This window comes from Centruroides sculpturatus, unplaced genomic scaffold (genome assembly GCF_000671375.1).
Source record: "Centruroides sculpturatus isolate CEXI.00-Female unplaced genomic scaffold, Cexi_2.0 scaffold106, whole genome shotgun sequence".
Lineage (NCBI taxonomy): Eukaryota > Metazoa > Arthropoda > Arachnida > Scorpiones > Buthidae > Centruroides > Centruroides sculpturatus.
In genome coordinates, this window is record NW_019384517.1 from 294,482 (window position 1) to 315,354 (window position 20,873).

Here is a 20,873-nt window from a genome sequence, read left to right on the forward strand (position 1 = left end):
CTTGTCTATTGAATCACTGTGACATGTTGTTACATACATTCTCCTGAAGATATCCTCAAAGTTTTACAAAATATTTCTGAAGATAAGTTAACAAGTAATTATCAGAATATTTCAGAAGCTGCCAGCAATGATAGTAAAAAATAGGTCCAGTATAGTTCTGGAACAACTGAGAGTTCTGATACCAAAGATGCAATTGGCAATCTGGATTATAGAAACATATAATCTGCATCCATTGCTAGAGGAAAAAATGGAAATTGGCACTGCCATTGCATAGACCTAACTATGGAAATAAAGGAGCATCAGTGAAAATATCATCTAATAACAATGTAGCTTGCTAATGGAACAATGTAGGAAATTTTTGATATGTCATTTCTTATTGCTGGAAGACATTGCGTTATGTAATATTTTTCATGAGAAAGAAGATTGACCCCATATACACAGCAACATATAAATGAAGGAAGTGTGCTGAATTTGTGGCAGTTATTCATTGACTATTGGATCTAGCTGCAAAAAATTCATGGATTATATTAAAAAAAAGTTACATATGAGAATATAATTTGGAATATATACAAACATCATTAAGCCTGACATATTAGTAATAAACCGTAATTAATAAATTAATTAATAAATTAGTAATAATGATTAATGATTGCCGTAATTAATTGGTCTATTTGTCACTACTATTAATAATTAATAATAATAGTGAAAATGTAGCCTGATTAATTATGGTGATCATTTGGTTTATTATAATTTGGAAGAATTCCATCTTAAATTTGGTTGAACAACTTACTCAAAACTCCGCAGAAACTACACAGAAGGTAAATAAATGACAGGGAAGGAATTAAAGAACCATCTTTTAAATGTGTGACATCAATGTAAAAATAAGTCATTTGAGCTATATGAAAAATGCAAAAAAAAAGTATGGAAAGTGCAATGTTTTGTTACTAGAATTTGTATGAAATGTTCTAAGTAGTTTTATTTAGTTTTTAAATAAAAATATTCTTTTTTCTGCATTGATCAGTTTATTTTTCAACAAATTATTGTAACAAATCAAAATATTAGCATACTCATGATTTAATGTCTTTGTAGGGCTAGTTTGTAGATAATTGCCACATTCCTTATTGAGGAGACAATGATTTACCTTATGATACAATACCAGGCTACAGACAAAAAGTTCAATAACTTAATCTTTAATTTTTTAGGTTACATGAGCTATGGTGCAATAGTGCCAGTTGAACACAGAATCAAAACACATCTATACAGAACGAGATTCGAATTAAAAGTGAGGTCTTTGGGTCAGGTTGTCAGATACATTAAGTTCAGAGTTTTTCCTGGTGGAAACTTTTGGATTTATGACCAAAGTGTTGCCACAATCTTCTTCCATAGCTATACGTATGTTGAAATTTTTGCAGTTTTAGTGTGCTATATATGTTGATGTAGTCTGCCAACAAAGGCAGGGTCAAAAGAAAAAACCACTAACAGAAATGTTTGATATACAACACAAAATGAAACAAATTTATTTGTAAGGGATAATGCTTACAGGATCTTTTATAAGACAAGGACTCCAGCTATGATCTGTTTCCAGTGATTGGATACATGTTACAATGTCTTGAGGTTACAAATAAGATCTGTTCATGTGTCACAAGAATATAAACCCTAATACTATCTTACAACTACCTTAAAATCTATCAAGGAAGGATCTTAGAAAAAGGAGAGATATGGTAAGTCTGAAAATACCCAGGATTTTCTTTGTTTGGGTGATACTGTCCCTTGCCGAAAAAAGGGATCCACAAGGAAGTATTTATGTAAAATTCCTTCTTTCTTTCCTCCTATTTCTCTTTCTTTTAGTGACACGATACATTTTTGTTGTCTTTCTTTTCTTTACTTTCAACTTATCGCAAGGGTCCTTTACTTGATATGGAATACTACTGTTGGGTTTTCAGTTGAAGCCTTCAATACTCACCAAAGCACAGCCCTTTTCTTCAAGTCCCACTCCTGATTCTTTGTCTCTCTTCCTGGATCATACAAAAAGTTTATCCTTCTCCTTCGATTATTTGGCTCAAAAATGGGGACTTCTATTTCCCACTACTAACACACCATGTAATTTCCATTATACTGTTCTAGATGCATTTCATAACAGACCCTCCCTTTGTTAACCAAGGGAAAATTAAAAAAGAGACAAAGTTCTAGAAAGAGAGAGAATAAAGGAAAGACATTAGACTTAAAATTAATACAAACATTATGGTGGACAGCCACACTAGTGTTAAAATCACTATCAATATTAAATATATATACTTATGGAATGCAGTTCCAATAATTATACCAATGTAGTTAAGAAAATGAGCTTTTAAACTGAAATGTTTCAAGATAACTGTTGAGATTTAGTAAAATAATCCCAGAACTTGGGATAACTAAAATAAAAGATAAATAGATGTAAATTATATTACAAATCTGTGATTATTAGCAAAGATGAGGCTAACACAGTTTTAACTTTAAAATTTATGATGTAACTTCTTTTATCAATTATTTTTGTTCAAGGTGTGGAAATTTTTGCAATTTCAAAAATGAAAGAGTTCTTTTAGGAAACTGACATTTGTAGTGCTATGTTACATCATTGACATGCATATGACACCAAGAACATGCTATGTCTTGTTATTTATTCAAACATATTAAAACTAACAGAAAGCAATACTCTATCATTATGAATTACTTTTGTTTACAGGTTGAAATAACATTTTTATTTTTTACTAGCTGCAAGGACTTGCTTCGCTGGGTTTTTATTTGTATGTAATATAGTTTTTTTTATATGTATATAAAAGACTGTTTTTCTAAGTAATCTAGAATCTAGCTGCAAAGACCTGCTTCACTGGGCAAAAAGTAACGATAGTGAAGATTAAGATAATTACATTATAGCCAATCTTACCTGTTTTCACAGAATGCAAGAATTAGGTCCCACGTTTCCAGACTAATTAGAGAATTTTTACATGAGTCTAAAAATATGTTTGATTTCCTGCAAAAACACAAAAAACCGCCTGTAAATGCATGCCGCTTTATATTAACACTTCCTTTGTTACTCAACACTTCCATCGTTAACACTTCCACTGTTAACACTTCCATTGTTACACATCTTCGAACCCCATATTCACTTTCAACCCCATATCTCCCACACCCTTATAGCACAGAATGCAAGAATTAGGTTCCCCGTTTCCAGACTAATTAGAGAATTTTTACGTCCAGTCAAACAAACTATTTTTAATTTGATCAATTTTCTGGAACGTTTACAATCGTTCTATAATCGAACCAATTTAAATTTAAAACGGTTTGAACATTTTTAAAATCGAAATAGAAAATCTTTGAAGTCAACCACTTTAAGCCTCCATATCTCCCGCACCCTTATAGCTATCAAGACGCAACCACCATAGTGCACGAATGCAGACTTGGGGTACTACCACATACAAACACCATTCATGTGCGATGTGTAGTTTTGGCTGAAAAGTGAAATATAGGGACACATACGTCCATTTATATATTTTTTTTTTTATTAGAAAAGTGCACCACTCCTATCGGAGTATAACACTAAGATACATAAAACAAGATAAAAGATACAAAGTGAACATAAAATTAGAAAGTTCTGCTTTTAGTGAAGACTAAAAGTAAAATTAGAAATTAGAGATTATGAAAAGTCTTTTCTTCCATATATTTTGTATATAACTGTAAATGGTATCAAACAGAGCTTCTGTACAAGTTTATCCAGTGGACATGGCCACCTGAAACCATGCATAAAGATTTCTAATTTCATTATAAGTCTATCTTGATCATAAATAGGACAATGGTAGATCATATGGTCAACAGTATCAAGGTTTCCTGTGGAACAAAAGCAAAAGGCAGTTTCTGCCCGGTTATACATCGCCAGGTAGCTCCTAAAATTACCATGCTCAGTAAGAAGTTGAGCAGTAGTAAACGTCAGAAATCTAAGTGGTGAAGAGAGTCTGCTATCAACACTAGGAAAATACAGTCTGGTTATTTTACCCGTCTTACTGCTCAACCATTGCTGGTTCCACTTCTGCATAGCATTGGCACGGATATAATTTTTAAGGCTGCTGCGTGAGAAAGGAATGAGAGTATAGTCCAAGTCAGTGTCCTTTGCAGCTGACTTAGCCTCAAGGTCGGCTTTTTCATTTCCCAAAATGCCAGTATGACCAGGAACAAAAATAAAAGTTATCCTATTCACATGATTTACAATATGGTGCTGGATATATGTGAGTTTGTTGCTATTGCAATTGGGATTTAAGAGGGCCTTTAGGACAGACTGAGAGTCACTGAAGATGTTGAAAGAAAGAGTATTGTTAGGAAGTGAAGTGGCCCACTGAACAACCCAGTAGACAGCATCTTCCTCAGCTTTATAGATGGTGGTGTATGGGGGGTACCTGTACCTTTTAACATATTTTGGGCAAAGTAAATCAGTTTCAAGATAAATGCAGACACTTGAGCCAACATGAAGGGTCCATTTATATATATATATATAGTATTTGATATTTCTATAAAATAGTAAAAAATTTATATTTGAATTTTTTTTAATAATAAGTTATTGATATATTTAATAATTTCTTAAATAAAATATTAGATTCATTGTTCGTAAATAGTAACAATGTTTATTTATTATTTGTCTTTATACTTTAAGGTGAGGATACTCCAACCAATCGCACAACTATATTTTTCACATTGGAAGAACCTGATTTAATATTAATTGAAGATATTGAAAATATTAACTCCAATATTATTGTTCTTAAGGTAAATTTTTACATTTAACTGTTTGTTTAAATTGAATGCTGTTCTGATGATGATGATGATGATCTACTTTTTAAGTTCTATATGAACATTTATTTAAACAAAAACGTCATAACCTTAAAAAATTTTTTAATGTGTTTAGTACTTTGTAATATTGCTATAATAATTTAAATTGTATTAAATATAGATCAAATTTTGATATAAACAATTATCAGTAGATATAATTTAAATGCCTTTTCTTCTTCTTCTTCTTCTTTTTTGTAGAAGTTGATGCTTTTAGTTTGAAGATATTAATTTTTTTTTATTGATGATAACACATCCTTAACAAGAAATTAAATAGTTCATAATACTTGTTGTACTGTAAGAAAAATTTATTGTTCTCATTATATAATTTATCTTTAGTTGATAAAATTCAGAATTTAGTTAAATTATCTTTCCAAATTGTTTGACAGAAAATTAATATTATCAGTTTATATTTATACTTTGTGAAAAAAGAAAAGTATAGATTGATATAATGAGATAAAATATCATCATTCATGCTATTAATAGATAGCATTATATAATAATATTTGCATTCTGTGATTTGATATAAAATAAGTATTGTACATGGAGATCAATTTCATAAATAGAATAAAAAACATAAATGAAAATAAAACAAACACGTTTACTTTTTTCCCCTTTAAAATATTACAAAATAGATTTAAAATATTGAAAACAAATATAAAATAAAATAGTTTGATGCTTTTATTACATGTAGGCATATAAGAGCACATAAGAAAAGATCAACACCATTAATGTTTTGTGTTCCTAGGCTTCAAAAGGATTTTCAAGAAGGCATAATATTTTAGTTTATATTTGTCTTCAATTGCAATTTGTAAAATATATTTTGTAATATTTTAACATGTTTCACCCTGGATTTTCTATTTTTTTTCTTTTAACTACCTTCAGACAAATAATTCAAACAATAGAAAATTAACAGAAATGGAACAAAATATTTGAATTTTTAAAATATTATTGAATTTTGTGAATACTTAAATATGATTCTGTTATATTACTGTTTTTAATTTTACTTTAGAAATGTTCTGTAGATATTTTCAGCACTTCTGCAAGTAGATATACATGGTGTGGCATAAAGAGTGGATAATCTGTTACCTGCAGATAGGGGATATCATGACTGTTCAGAAAATTAAACATTTTGTTTAGTAAAAGTGTCATAGTTTTCGAGTTATTGGACATTTTCTAGTTTATGGAAAATGGACTCTCTTGTTTACATTTCTCAATGTGATGGTCACAAATCAAGGACTTTTTCCCAGTCTGTTTTTGAATACTAGACTTGGATATATGTTTTATCAAATGTAAACTGCCATTTTAGTATTATAGACTTGGTTTTTTAGAACAAAAAATAATTCAAAATTTTTGGTTTTGTTTTTGTTTTTTTTTTTCAGTGTAAAGAAAAGTACTGTAACCTGCGTGAAAAACTAACTAATAATTTGCCTATTGTACTGAGATTGAAAATAGCATTTGTAGCTTTCAATTCAATGAATATTCCTACTGAGAAAGATCAAGGAAAATTTTTAAAATCTCATGAATGAATTGGGCTCCTAAATAATCTAATTGGAAATCTAATGAATCTAATTAAAATGACAGAATAAAACAAAATAATCAATTGGGTTACTATATTTATTATTATAAATTTGCAATAAATGTTCAAAGTGACCACCATGGGCTCTGACACATGTCCTACATCTTCTAATAAATGATTGCTTAATTTTTCCCACAATACCTGCTTCATTGATTTCCCAATTTGTGACCATGACATTGAAAAATGTAAACGAGGGAGTCCATTTTCCAAAAAACTAGAAAATGTCCAATAACTCAAACTATGACACTTCTACTAAACACAATGTTTAATTTTCTGAACAGTCATGATGTCCCCTATCCGCAGGCAGTGGTGATATTCAGCGGGTTCGCACAGGTTCGGCCGAACCCGTTGTTAACATTTTCAAAGTTTTCCGAACCCGTTGTTAAACACACGTAACATTTCTCAGTGGTTTTGTTTCTTTTAAAAAATATATTAAAATATACGTATTATACTCTGTAACACTACTAAACTAGAGCCTTATACCCTGTTCGCCTGGTGCATCCTCCATCGACCGTTTCAATCTCGACTGAAACAAGGTTCAATGCAATCGACTCGAGAGAGTTCTCGAAACTAGATCCAGTCATAAGAGAGATCCCACAATCCCACGCGCGCGAGAAAATACAAGATGGCTGCGGAACACGTGTCGAACTATCGACAGCGAAATAAGAAAGATATTGTATTTCGAGAGACGATGACATCTGTCTATTATTATAATAATACCTAACGATAAAATAAATGATTTAGAAAAAGTTTTTCTTGTTTAACTGCTTTCCCTATGACTTTTTCTGATTAAAAAAAAGCCAATTTTTATGTTTATAAAATATTTTGAATGAAAAATATTAAAATATGTACAAAATAAACCATTTTGAACACTCTTTTTTATTATTTATAAAAAAATATAGTTCTGGCATAAACAATGTTAAATTTTAACTGACTTAATTTTGCGAACGCATTTTTTTTATTTATATGGGTATCTTAAGGTCAGTTTTTTGCGCTAATGTTGCTAATGCACCATTTGAGCGAAAAAAAATTGTTAAGGAAAAATTTTCTGTTAGCGAACCCTTTGTTAAATATTTCGAATATCACCGCTGTCCGCAGGTAACAGATTATTCACTCTTTACGCCACACCCTGTATATCAACAAATTTTAAAATAATGATCTGTTAAGAAATATCAGATCACAGATTAGTTAGTTACAAATTAAGTTGTACATTATAAACAAAAATGGTTCAGTTATACATGCAAATTTTTTAATGAGTTTAGAACCTTTGAAACATTTCTATAATAATTTAAATTGTACTAAATATATATAAAATTTTAATATAAACAATGATCAGTAGATATAAGCATGGAACTTCTTATTTAAATTTGCTTAGACATTAGGACAATTGTATTTATTATGTGCTATTAATTAAATATATCTTATGTAAAGTAGTATACATTTATAATATTGTAAAATTTAACTAAGTCAAACTGCATTAACTTGAAGCTATCTATTATTGCATCCAAGATACATTGTATGGTTGGTTTTTTCTATATATGATTTCATTAAATCAAAATTATCAGTATTTTTAAATCAAACATATTTTCAATGTACAGTACATTCTACTTTTTGATAAGTCTATGATCTTCATTTTCTCATGCATTTCATGTGAATACACATGATTAAGACAGACACTATGGCTCCATGCCAAACAACACTACTTTATTACAACCTTGTGTTAGCATTTTTTTACTGACATAGTATGTTATTGGTTTTCTAATTGGGACACACAAGAATGCCTTGACAATGATCTTGGAAATGCCTTAAACTATATACAATTTTATAATCATATTATGAACAGATTCTTGAAAAATAGCTTTCAACACCATTAATGAAAATTTAAGGCCATAGAAAATTTGAGAAAATCAGGTATTAAACATATTAACTTAACTCAAAGCCAGGATTTTTTACTCCTTAAACTTTAACCTACTAAGATATTACTATAGTCTGAATTATACAGTTTTTACTTTTCAATATTCTGTGTTATTCTGCTTTAAGTATCTTTTGTCTTTTATTATGCTTAACGTTTTTCAAAATGTCTTTTTATATTTTCTTTAATGAAAACCAAATTCAGTTTAGAGCTGTGGGTTTGTGCAAGCGTCAAGAAGTTATGCTCTGTTTCTCTACATCTTACTGCATGCAGAGACTTGCGTAGGAAATTTATGATTTCATGAAAACACGATGTCTAAGGTCTAGAGGAAGTTTTGATGTGTGTTTAAAAACTGAGTCTATCTAATGATCTGTTTTTAAATAATATAATTCCTGATTATCTAATTTTTCTCTGTCTATTTAAGCTGTATAATTGGGACTTATTATTAACCAAATATTTTATAATCATTTTGAAAAACATTTAATGGAATATCTAGAATTGATTATTATTAAAGGAAACTTTTATGTACTTCATTTTAAAAAAAGGAATTTTTAATGGAATTGTATTTTTTAAGAATGAAATGTTTTAGATAGCCTGGTTTTTTATCTTATTCAAAGTTTATGCTTTGTTAAATTTCAATTAATATATTATTTTTTATTTCCAACATAAGTGAAGACATTAGAAAGACATTTCTGTCATTGTTATTTCATAGCCATTGCTTTTACAGAAGAGGATTAATGAGAAAATTTTAATATATTGTACACAATGAAATTACTAGGATAGAAAAATAAGCAATGTGGTTTGTAAAAATAGAAAATTATATTGAGAAAGTTAGAGATCAAAGAATTCAGAGTTGCATTCTTCGGAAAAACATTTTTGTTATAGAAATTATTGTAACTTTTTAAAACTTCTCATTAATATTATATTTATTCTTTTATAGTCTTCTTAATAAAATCGAAGTAAAGTAGAAAGATAAAAATAACATAAACAAATCTTTTCTATGATTTTTTAATGTAATTTCTGAAAATCTGATGATGATTTGATAGATAATGTATTATTGATTACTTTTATTAAAAAACTAGCATTTTTTTTTTTTAAATCTGCTTTGTATATGTAAAAATAATTTATCATATTGTTTAGTTTTATTACAGCTTCTATTCAAATAAATACAGGCTCCGATGATTTTTTTTTATTAGTGATTAAATTGTACATGATCATTTTTTTCATCTTATTTATTGTTAATTTGATATGTTATCTTCTAAGGTTGTCTTTTAATTAAAATATAAATGTAAAATTATAAACAATGGTTGATACTTTAGATAAGTAAATTTTATTATCATTGGATAATTGACTGAAACAAAATTCTAAAATATTAACATGAAAAGATAGTGGTATTAATATTTTAGAATTTTTTTTCTTTTTTTGTTTGGAAAAATCTATTAGATATTTTGTATTTGCATACTATATTGAATTTTTTTTTCCAGAATGCTGTAGAAATGAAATTGATAATGGATCCAGGAGCACTTAATATTTCTGGAGCAATTAAAGATTTGCAAATATTTACTGCTTGTTATAATCCTTCTCAGAGAAATAATACAACTGTTCAAGTAAACTGCTCTCATTTTTATTAAAAATTTTATATTACAATAGATATAAGTTATTGACACTCTTTTTATAAATATATATTATTTGTTTTTAAAAATTTCTCAAAAATTCTTAACTTTTCATTTGTGTGTCAATATTGATCATATGTACAGTAAGACTTCAACTTATACAGTTAATTTATTCTGAAGATTTCCATACAACTTAAAAAAAAGTGAAAAAATGCTGAAATATTTTGTAATTTTAATATGCATATTCAGTNTCAACCCCATATCTCCCACACCCTTATAGCACAGAATGCAAGAATTAGGTTCCCCGTTTCCAGACTAATTAGAGAATTTTTACGTCCAGTCAAACAAACTATTTTTAATTTGATCAATTTTCTGGAACGTTTACAATCGTTCTATAATCGAACCAATTTAAATTTAAAACGGTTTGAACATTTTTAAAATCGAAATAGAAAATCTTTGAAGTCAACCACTTTAAGCCTCCATATCTCCCGCACCCTTATAGCTATCAAGACGCAACCACCATAGTGCACGAATGCAGACTTGGGGTACTACCACATACAAACACCATTCATGTGCGATGTGTAGTTTTGGCTGAAAAGTGAAATATAGGGACACATACGTCCATTTATATATTTTTTTTTTTATTAGAAAAGTGCACCACTCCTATCGGAGTATAACACTAAGATACATAAAACAAGATAAAAGATACAAAGTGAACATAAAATTAGAAAGTTCTGCTTTTAGTGAAGACTAAAAGTAAAATTAGAAATTAGAGATTATGAAAAGTCTTTTCTTCCATATATTTTGTATATAACTGTAAATGGTATCAAACAGAGCTTCTGTACAAGTTTATCCAGTGGACATGGCCACCTGAAACCATGCATAAAGATTTCTAATTTCATTATAAGTCTATCTTGATCATAAATAGGACAATGGTAGATCATATGGTCAACAGTATCAAGGTTTCCTGTGGAACAAAAGCAAAAGGCAGTTTCTGCCCGGTTATACATCGCCAGGTAGCTCCTAAAATTACCATGCTCAGTAAGAAGTTGAGCAGTAGTAAACGTCAGAAATCTAAGTGGTGAAGAGAGTCTGCTATCAACACTAGGAAAATACAGTCTGGTTATTTTACCCGTCTTACTGCTCAACCATTGCTGGTTCCACTTCTGCATAGCATTTGCACGGATATAATTTTTAAGGCTGCTGCGTGAGAAAGGAATGAGAGTATAGTCCAAGTCAGTGTCCTTTGCAGCTGACTTCGCCTCAAGGTCGGCTTTTTCATTTCCCAAAATGCCAGTATGACCAGGAACAAAAATAAAAGTTATCCTATTCACATGATTTACAATATGGTGCTGGATATATGTGATTTTGTTGCTATTGCAGTTGGGATTTAAGAGGGCCTTTAGGACAGACTGAGAGTCACTGAAGATGTTGAAAGAAAGAGTTTTGTTAGGAAGTGAGGTGGCCCACTGAACAGCCCGGTAGACAGCATCTTCCTCAGCTTGATAGATGGTGGTGTATGGGGGGTACCTGTACCTTTTAACATATTTTGGGCAAAGTAAATCAGTTTGAAGATAAATGCAGACACTTGAGCCAACATGAAGGGAGCCTTTGGACCCATCTGTGTAGATGTTAATGTCAGCATGGACATCCAGGGTGGAAGCAGATGACACCACGTGCACCCTGGGGATAACCCTGCTTACAGGGTGATGATCACAGTTGGTGGAGAAGTTGCAGTGTGGAAGCATGTGAACAGCCGTAGATAAGAGCAGAGACCGTTGTTGAACTTTGATGTTTGTGGTTCTGGTGTAATAGTGAAGAACTTTTTCTTCAATACAGAGTGGTAAAGGAAGGAGCTCTGCTAGAATCAGAGAGGCATTTGTAGAAACAGTCCTGCAGCACTTTGAAATTTTGATGGCAAACTGTCTTTGGAGAGAGAGTAATTTACTTGCAATTGTAACTTTACTCGTTACATGACCCCAGCTAGAAGCCGCATAAAGTATCATTGGTAGTATTGCCCCATTATACAGAGTTTTATAAGCTTTGTGATTTAGTCCCCAGGTGCATCTAGCACATTTTTGCAGCATGTAGTTTATTTTCTTGGCTTTAGCCAAGATATAATCAATGTGGTAACTATATGTAAGTTTAGTATCAAGGATTACTCCCAGGTACTTTTGCCGGTCTACCCATTCGATTGAGTCACCATCTAATAAAAGCTTGGGGTATGAAAATTTGTATTTGTTTGTGAAAAGCATAGCTTTGGTCTTGTAAGTACAGAACTGGAGTTTATTAAGATAGGCCCATTTGGAAGCTTTACTCAACATTTCGTTTAGCTTACTTTCCAAAAAAGCAGTGTCCCTATGCTGACACACAATGACAAGGTCGTCGGCATAGGCTTGCACACTTATTGCTTTGTCACATTTGGTTTTCAGAAAGGAGTTAACCACTAGGTTCCATAAGAAAGGAGATAAAACACCACCTTGAGGGCAAGATTTTGTTAGGAGTTTACTAACAGAGTGATGATGATAAGACAGATTTATTTTCCTGTTAGTTAAAAAGGAGGAGACCAGCTTGACAAGATAGTTGGGACAGTCTAGTTGGGAGAGCTCGTTGATAATGCTTGGGTGCCAGCAGTTGTCGAAGGCACCTTTAATGTCCAAAAAGATAGCTGCGGTATAAACTTTGTTACTCAGTCCCTCTTCTATGAATTGTGTCAAGGCATAGACAGCATCCTCAGCACTTCTGCTTTTTCTGAAGCCATACTGGTTTGGGTCGAGCCAGTGATGCTTATTAGCATGCCACTCAAGACGGCCCANAAAAAAATATAGTTCTGGCATAAACAATGTTAAATTTTAACTGACTTAATTTTGCGAACGCATTTTTTTTATTTATATGGGTATCTTAAGGTCAGTTTTTTGCGCTAATGTTGCTAATGCACCATTTGAGCGAAAAAAAATTGTTAAGGAAAAATTTTCTGTTAGCGAACCCTTTGTTAAATATTTCGAATATCACCGCTGTCCGCAGGTAACAGATTATTCACTCTTTACGCCACACCCTGTATATCAACAAATTTTAAAATAATGATCTGTTAAGAAATATCAGATCACAGATTAGTTAGTTACAAATTAAGTTGTACATTATAAACAAAAATGGTTCAGTTATACATGCAAATTTTTTAATGAGTTTAGAACCTTTGAAACATTTCTATAATAATTTAAATTGTACTAAATATATATAAAATTTTAATATAAACAATGATCAGTAGATATAAGCATGGAACTTCTTATTTAAATTTGCTTAGACATTAGGACAATTGTATTTATTATGTGCTATTAATTAAATATATCTTATGTAAAGTAGTATACATTTATAATATTGTAAAATTTAACTAAGTCAAACTGCATTAACTTGAAGCTATCTATTATTGCATCCAAGATACATTGTATGGTTGGTTTTTTCTATATATGATTTCATTAAATCAAAATTATCAGTATTTTTAAATCAAACATATTTTCAATGTACAGTACATTCTACTTTTTGATAAGTCTATGATCTTCATTTTCTCATGCATTTCATGTGAATACACATGATTAAGACAGACACTATGGCTCCATGCCAAACAACACTACTTTATTACAACCTTGTGTTAGCATTTTTTTACTGACATAGTATGTTATTGGTTTTCTAATTGGGACACACAAGAATGCCTTGACAATGATCTTGGAAATGCCTTAAACTATATACAATTTTATAATCATATTATGAACAGATTCTTGAAAAATAGCTTTCAACACCATTAATGAAAATTTAAGGCCATAGAAAATTTGAGAAAATCAGGTATTAAACATATTAACTTAACTCAAAGCCAGGATTTTTTACTCCTTAAACTTTAACCTACTAAGATATTACTATAGTCTGAATTATACAGTTTTTACTTTTCAATATTCTGTGTTATTCTGCTTTAAGTATCTTTTGTCTTTTATTATGCTTAACGTTTTTCAAAATGTCTTTTTATATTTTCTTTAATGAAAACCAAATTCAGTTTAGAGCTGTGGGTTTGTGCAAGCGTCAAGAAGTTATGCTCTGTTTCTCTACATCTTACTGCATGCAGAGACTTGCGTAGGAAATTTATGATTTCATGAAAACACGATGTCTAAGGTCTAGAGGAAGTTTTGATGTGTGTTTAAAAACTGAGTCTATCTAATGATCTGTTTTTAAATAATATAATTCCTGATTATCTAATTTTTCTCTGTCTATTTAAGCTGTATAATTGGGACTTATTATTAACCAAATATTTTATAATCATTTTGAAAAACATTTAATGGAATATCTAGAATTGATTATTATTAAAGGAAACTTTTATGTACTTCATTTTAAAAAAAGGAATTTTTAATGGAATTGTATTTTTTAAGAATGAAATGTTTTAGATAGCCTGGTTTTTTATCTTATTCAAAGTTTATGCTTTGTTAAATTTCAATTAATATATTATTTTTTATTTCCAACATAAGTGAAGACATTAGAAAGACATTTCTGTCATTGTTATTTCATAGCCATTGCTTTTACAGAAGAGGATTAATGAGAAAATTTTAATATATTGTACACAATGAAATTACTAGGATAGAAAAATAAGCAATGTGGTTTGTAAAAATAGAAAATTATATTGAGAAAGTTAGAGATCAAAGAATTCAGAGTTGCATTCTTCGGAAAAACATTTTTGTTATAGAAATTATTGTAACTTTTTAAAACTTCTCATTAATATTATATTTATTCTTTTATAGTCTTCTTAATAAAATCGAAGTAAAGTAGAAAGATAAAAATAACATAAACAAATCTTTTCTATGATTTTTTAATGTAATTTCTGAAAATCTGATGATGATTTGATAGATAATGTATTATTGATTACTTTTATTAAAAAACTAGCATTTTTTTTTTTTAAATCTGCTTTGTATATGTAAAAATAATTTATCATATTGTTTAGTTTTATTACAGCTTCTATTCAAATAAATACAGGCTCCGATGATTTTTTTTTATTAGTGATTAAATTGTACATGATCATTTTTTTCATCTTATTTATTGTTAATTTGATATGTTATCTTCTAAGGTTGTCTTTTAATTAAAATATAAATGTAAAATTATAAACAATGGTTGATACTTTAGATAAGTAAATTTTATTATCATTGGATAATTGACTGAAACAAAATTCTAAAATATTAACATGAAAAGATAGTGGTATTAATATTTTAGAATTTTTTTTCTTTTTTTGTTTGGAAAAATCTATTAGATATTTTGTATTTGCATACTATATTGAATTTTTTTTTCCAGAATGCTGTAGAAATGAAATTGATAATGGATCCAGGAGCACTTAATATTTCTGGAGCAATTAAAGATTTGCAAATATTTACTGCTTGTTATAATCCTTCTCAGAGAAATAATACAACTGTTCAAGTAAACTGCTCTCATTTTTATTAAAAATTTTATATTACAATAGATATAAGTTATTGACACTCTTTTTATAAATATATATTATTTGTTTTTAAAAATTTCTCAAAAATTCTTAACTTTTCATTTGTGTGTCAATATTGATCATATGTACAGTAAGACTTCAACTTATACAGTTAATTTATTCTGAAGATTTCCATACAACTTAAAAAAAAGTGAAAAAATGCTGAAATATTTTGTAATTTTAATATGCATATTCAGTTCAAAGGTCAATTAAAGCTAAAGATTTATTTATGAATAGAAAAATTTGAGAAAATAGTAAAAACTTTAAGAATATAAACTATGATATCTATTATGCATGTTCAAAGAAAATAAATGGCATCGTTAGTCATAAGTTGATGTATTGCAACCACATATTCGTATCAGTTGAGGACTTAATGCATTTATTTATTTATCTATTTGGTTGAATTGCAAGTTGAAGTAATTATAATACATCAAAGAATAGCTTTAATTATTATTTTAATCTTTAAATAAATAAGAATCGCTAGATTAAAATTAAATTAAATAAATTTATATTTGATTTATTTAATCAAATATAAATAATTTCAATTTTAAATTGTTTGTAAAGTTTTGTATTAGGAATTTTTGTATATAACACAAAATCACATTATAAAAGTTTCATTTTGTTTTTATAAATATCTATATTCCGTATATTGTAGATTTAATTTTCTCATATGAAAACATTAGAACTGCTATTGAAGTTAATATTTTCACATATATATTTTAAACTTAGTACAATAAGTAAAACTATATATACATATATATATATGTATAGTTTTACTTATTTATTGTTAATTTCCTTCTTAGTCAAATATTATAGAGTTCAATTAAGCTGTTTAGGTGAATTAATTCTTTAGTATCTTTATTCTTAAATGAATCTTATTTTGTGATATGGAATAAATATGAGTTTAATCAGATTCTGACGATTTGGTTGTTCTGTTAGAGAATCAGTACTTAATTAAATTACAAGACAAGAATTAGTAATTTTTAATGTATACTACTATTTGATAACATTAAGTTCTTTATTATAATTTCATTTAATATGTGGAATTTGGTAATTACTTTAATGATACTTTGTTTTGTAGAATGCTTGTTTATTTAAAATTGATATATTTTGTACAGAAAGCATTTTTATCTGTTTATAAAAGTTTAATTGTGTTTTTCCTTTTTCCTGCATTTATACAGAGGAAAAACTTCATTCTTACATAGTATATTTACTTTCAAGTATGTTAGTACATCTTTGTCTGTCTGTGTGTATGCTTGTCATACATACTTATGTGTGTTCATACATACATGCATACATTTATTTACCAAAACCAACCATTGCTGTATGTTATCAGGCTAATATTATATTAATAAATTACCAAATAATTTGACACTAAAGGGAGGCGTTAGGCATCATCTCTTAATAAATTTAATAATTATATGTTGAATTTACTAATTGTAGCTGTATATTCGTTCAGTGAATGGTTGTCTCTTTAATCTGAAAATATTTCTCTCGGTAGACTATCTTACAGTAAGTCAGGTCAAGAAACTCTTTTATTGTATTTTCAATTCATATGCATTTCAAACTGGTTTCATTTTCCAGTTCCTCTTCAGTGCTCTAGAATTACAATTACAGATATTGAGTGGAACTTCTTATTTAAATTTGCTTAGACATTAGGACAATTGTATTTATTATGTGCTATTAATTAAATATATCTTATGTAAAGTAGTATACATTTATAANTTAACTTTTCATTTGTGTGTCAATATTGATCATATGTACAGTAAGACTTCAACTTATACAGTTAATTTATTCTGAAGATTTCCATACAACTTAAAAAAAAGTGAAAAAATGCTGAAATATTTTGTAATTTTAATATGCATATTCAGTTCAAAGGTCAATTAAAGCTAAAGATTTATTTATGAATAGAAAAATTTGAGAAAATAGTAAAAACTTTAAGAATATAAACTATGATATCTATTATGCATGTTCAAAGAAAATAAATGGCATCGTTAGTCATAAGTTGATGTATTGCAACCACATATTCGTATCAGTTGAGGACTTAATGCATTTATTTATTTATCTATTTGGTTGAATTGCAAGTTGAAGTAATTATAATAACTAAGTCAAACTGCATTAACTTGAAGCTATCTATTATTGCATCCAAGATACATTGTATGGTTGGTTTTTTCTATATATGATTTCATTAAATCAAAATTATCAGTATTTTTAAATCAAACATATTTTCAATGTACAGTACATTCTACTTTTTGATAAGTCTATGATCTTCATTTTCTCATGCATTTCATGTGAATACACATGATTAAGACAGACACTATGGCTCCATGCCAAACAACACTACTTTATTACAACCTTGTGTTAGCATTTTTTTACTGACATAGTATGTTATTGGTTTTCTAATTGGGACACACAAGAATGCCTTGACAATGATCTTGGAAATGCCTTAAACTATATACAATTTTATAATCATATTATGAACAGATTCTTGAAAAATAGCTTTCAACACCATTAATGAAAATTTAAGGCCATAGAAAATTTGAGAAAATCAGGTATTAAACATATTAACTTAACTCAAAGCCAGGATTTTTTACTCCTTAAACTTTAACCTACTAAGATATTACTATAGTCTGAATTATACAGTTTTTACTTTTCAATATTCTGTGTTATTCTGCTTTAAGTATCTTTTGTCTTTTATTATGCTTAACGTTTTTCAAAATGTCTTTTTATATTTTCTTTAATGAAAACCAAATTCAGTTTAGAGCTGTGGGTTTGTGCAAGCGTCAAGAAGTTATGCTCTGTTTCTCTACATCTTACTGCATGCAGAGACTTGCGTAGGAAATTTATGATTTCATGAAAACACGATGTCTAAGGTCTAGAGGAAGTTTTGATGTGTGTTTAAAAACTGAGTCTATCTAATGATCTGTTTTTAAATAATATAATTCCTGATTATCTAATTTTTCTCTGTCTATTTAAGCTGTATAATTGGGACTTATTATTAACCAAATATTTTATNGTAACAATGTTTATTTATTATTTGTCTTTATACTTTAAGGTGAGGATACTCCAACCAATCGCACAACTATATTTTTCACATTGGAAGAACCTGATTTAATATTAATTGAAGATATTGAAAATATTAACTCCAATATTATTGTTCTTAAGGTAAATTTTTACATTTAACTGTTTGTTTAAATTGAATGCTGTTCTGATGATGATGATGATGATCTACTTTTTAAGTTCTATATGAACATTTATTTAAACAAAAACGTCATAACCTTAAAAAATTTTTTAATGTGTTTAGTACTTTGTAATATTGCTATAATAATTTAAATTGTATTAAATATAGATCAAATTTTGATATAAACAATTATCAGTAGATATAATTTAAATGCCTTTTCTTCTTCTTCTTCTTCTTTTTTGTAGAAGTTGATGCTTTTAGTTTGAAGATATTAATTTTTTTTTATTGATGATAACACATCCTTAACAAGAAATTAAATAGTTCATAATACTTGTTGTACTGTAAGAAAAATTTATTGTTCTCATTATATAATTTATCTTTAGTTGATAAAATTCAGAATTTAGTTAAATTATCTTTCCAAATTGTTTGACAGAAAATTAATATTATCAGTTTATATTTATACTTTGTGAAAAAAGAAAAGTATAGATTGATATAATGAGATAAAATATCATCATTCATGCTATTAATAGATAGCATTATATAATAATATTTGCATTCTGTGATTTGATATAAAATAAGTATTGTACATGGAGATCAATTTCATAAATAGAATAAAAAACATAAATGAAAATAAAACAAACACGTTTACTTTTTTCCCCTTTAAAATATTACAAAATAGATTTAAAATATTGAAAACAAATATAAAATAAAATAGTTTGATGCTTTTATTACATGTAGGCATATAAGAGCACATAAGAAAAGATCAACACCATTAATGTTTTGTGTTCCTAGGCTTCAAAAGGATTTTCAAGAAGGCATAATATTTTAGTTTATATTTGTCTTCAATTGCAATTTGTAAAATATATTTTGTAATATTTTAACATGTTTCACCCTGGATTTTCTATTTTTTTTCTTTTAACTACCTTCAGACAAATAATTCAAACAATAGAAAATTAACAGAAATGGAACAAAATATTTGAATTTTTAAAATATTATTGAATTTTGTGAATACTTAAATATGATTCTGTTATATTACTGTTTTTAATTTTACTTTAGAAATGTTCTGTAGATATTTTCAGCACTTCTGCAAGTAGATATACATGGTGTGGCATAAAGAGTGGATAATCTGTTACCTGCAGATAGGGGATATCATGACTGTTCAGAAAATTAAACATTTTGTTTAGTAAAAGTGTCATAGTTTTCGAGTTATTGGACATTTTCTAGTTTATGGAAAATGGACTCTCTTGTTTACATTTCTCAATGTGATGGTCACAAATCAAGGACTTTTTCCCAGTCTGTTTTTGAATACTAGACTTGGATATATGTTTTATCAAATGTAAACTGCCATTTTAGTATTATAGACTTGGTTTTTTAGAACAAAAAATAATTCAAAATTTTTGGTTTTGTTTTTGTTTTTTTTTTTCAGTGTAAAGAAAAGTACTGTAACCTGCGTGAAAAACTAACTAATAATTTGCCTATTGTACTGAGATTGAAAATAGCATTTGTAGCTTTCAATTCAATGAATATTCCTACTGAGAAAGATCAAGGAAAATTTTTAAAATCTCATGAATGAATTGGGCTCCTAAATAATCTAATTGGAAATCCAATGAATCTAATTAAAATGACAGAATAAAACAAAATAATCAATTGGGTTACTATATTTATTATTATAAATTTGCAATAAATGTTCAAAGTGACCACCATGGGCTCTGACACATGTCCTACATCTTCTAATAAATGATTGCTTAATTTTTCCCACAATACCTGCTTCATTGATTTCCCAATTTGTGACCATGACATTGAAAAATGTAAACGAGGGAGTCCATTTTCCAAAAAACTAGAAAATGTCCAATAACTCAAACTATGACACTTCTACTAAACACAATGTTTAATTTTCTGAACAGTCATGATGTCCCCTATCCGCAGGCAGTGGTGATATTCAGCGGGTTCGCACAGGTTCGGCCGAACCCGTTGTTAACATTTTCAAAGTTTTCCGAACCCGTTGTTAAACACACGTAACATTTCTCAGTGGTTTTGTTTCTTTTAAAAAATATATTAAAATATACGTATTATACTCTGTAACACTACTAAACTAGAGCCTTATACCCTGTTCGCCTGGTGCATCCTCCATCGACCGTTTCAATCTCGACTGAAACAAGGTTCAATTGCAATCGACTCGAGAGAGTTCTCGAAACTAGATCCAGTCATAAGAGAGATCCCACAATCCCACGCGC

General features: G+C 28.6%; 1 protein-coding gene across 1 annotated transcript in view; it reads left to right on the top strand.

Annotated features, from left to right (window-relative positions):
* The window catches only part of LOC111622618 (vacuolar protein sorting-associated protein 13-like), a 435,263-nt gene that overhangs the window by 228,423 nt on the left and 185,967 nt on the right, over positions 1-20,873 (top strand). The window contains exons 41-43 of the mRNA XM_023365028.1: positions 4,682-4,791; positions 9,827-9,949; positions 15,272-15,400. Of these exons, the coding sequence (XP_023220796.1) occupies positions 4,682-4,791; positions 9,827-9,949; positions 15,272-15,400 (362 nt within the window). The remainder of the gene's footprint in view (positions 1-4,681; positions 4,792-9,826; positions 9,950-15,271; positions 15,401-20,873) is intronic.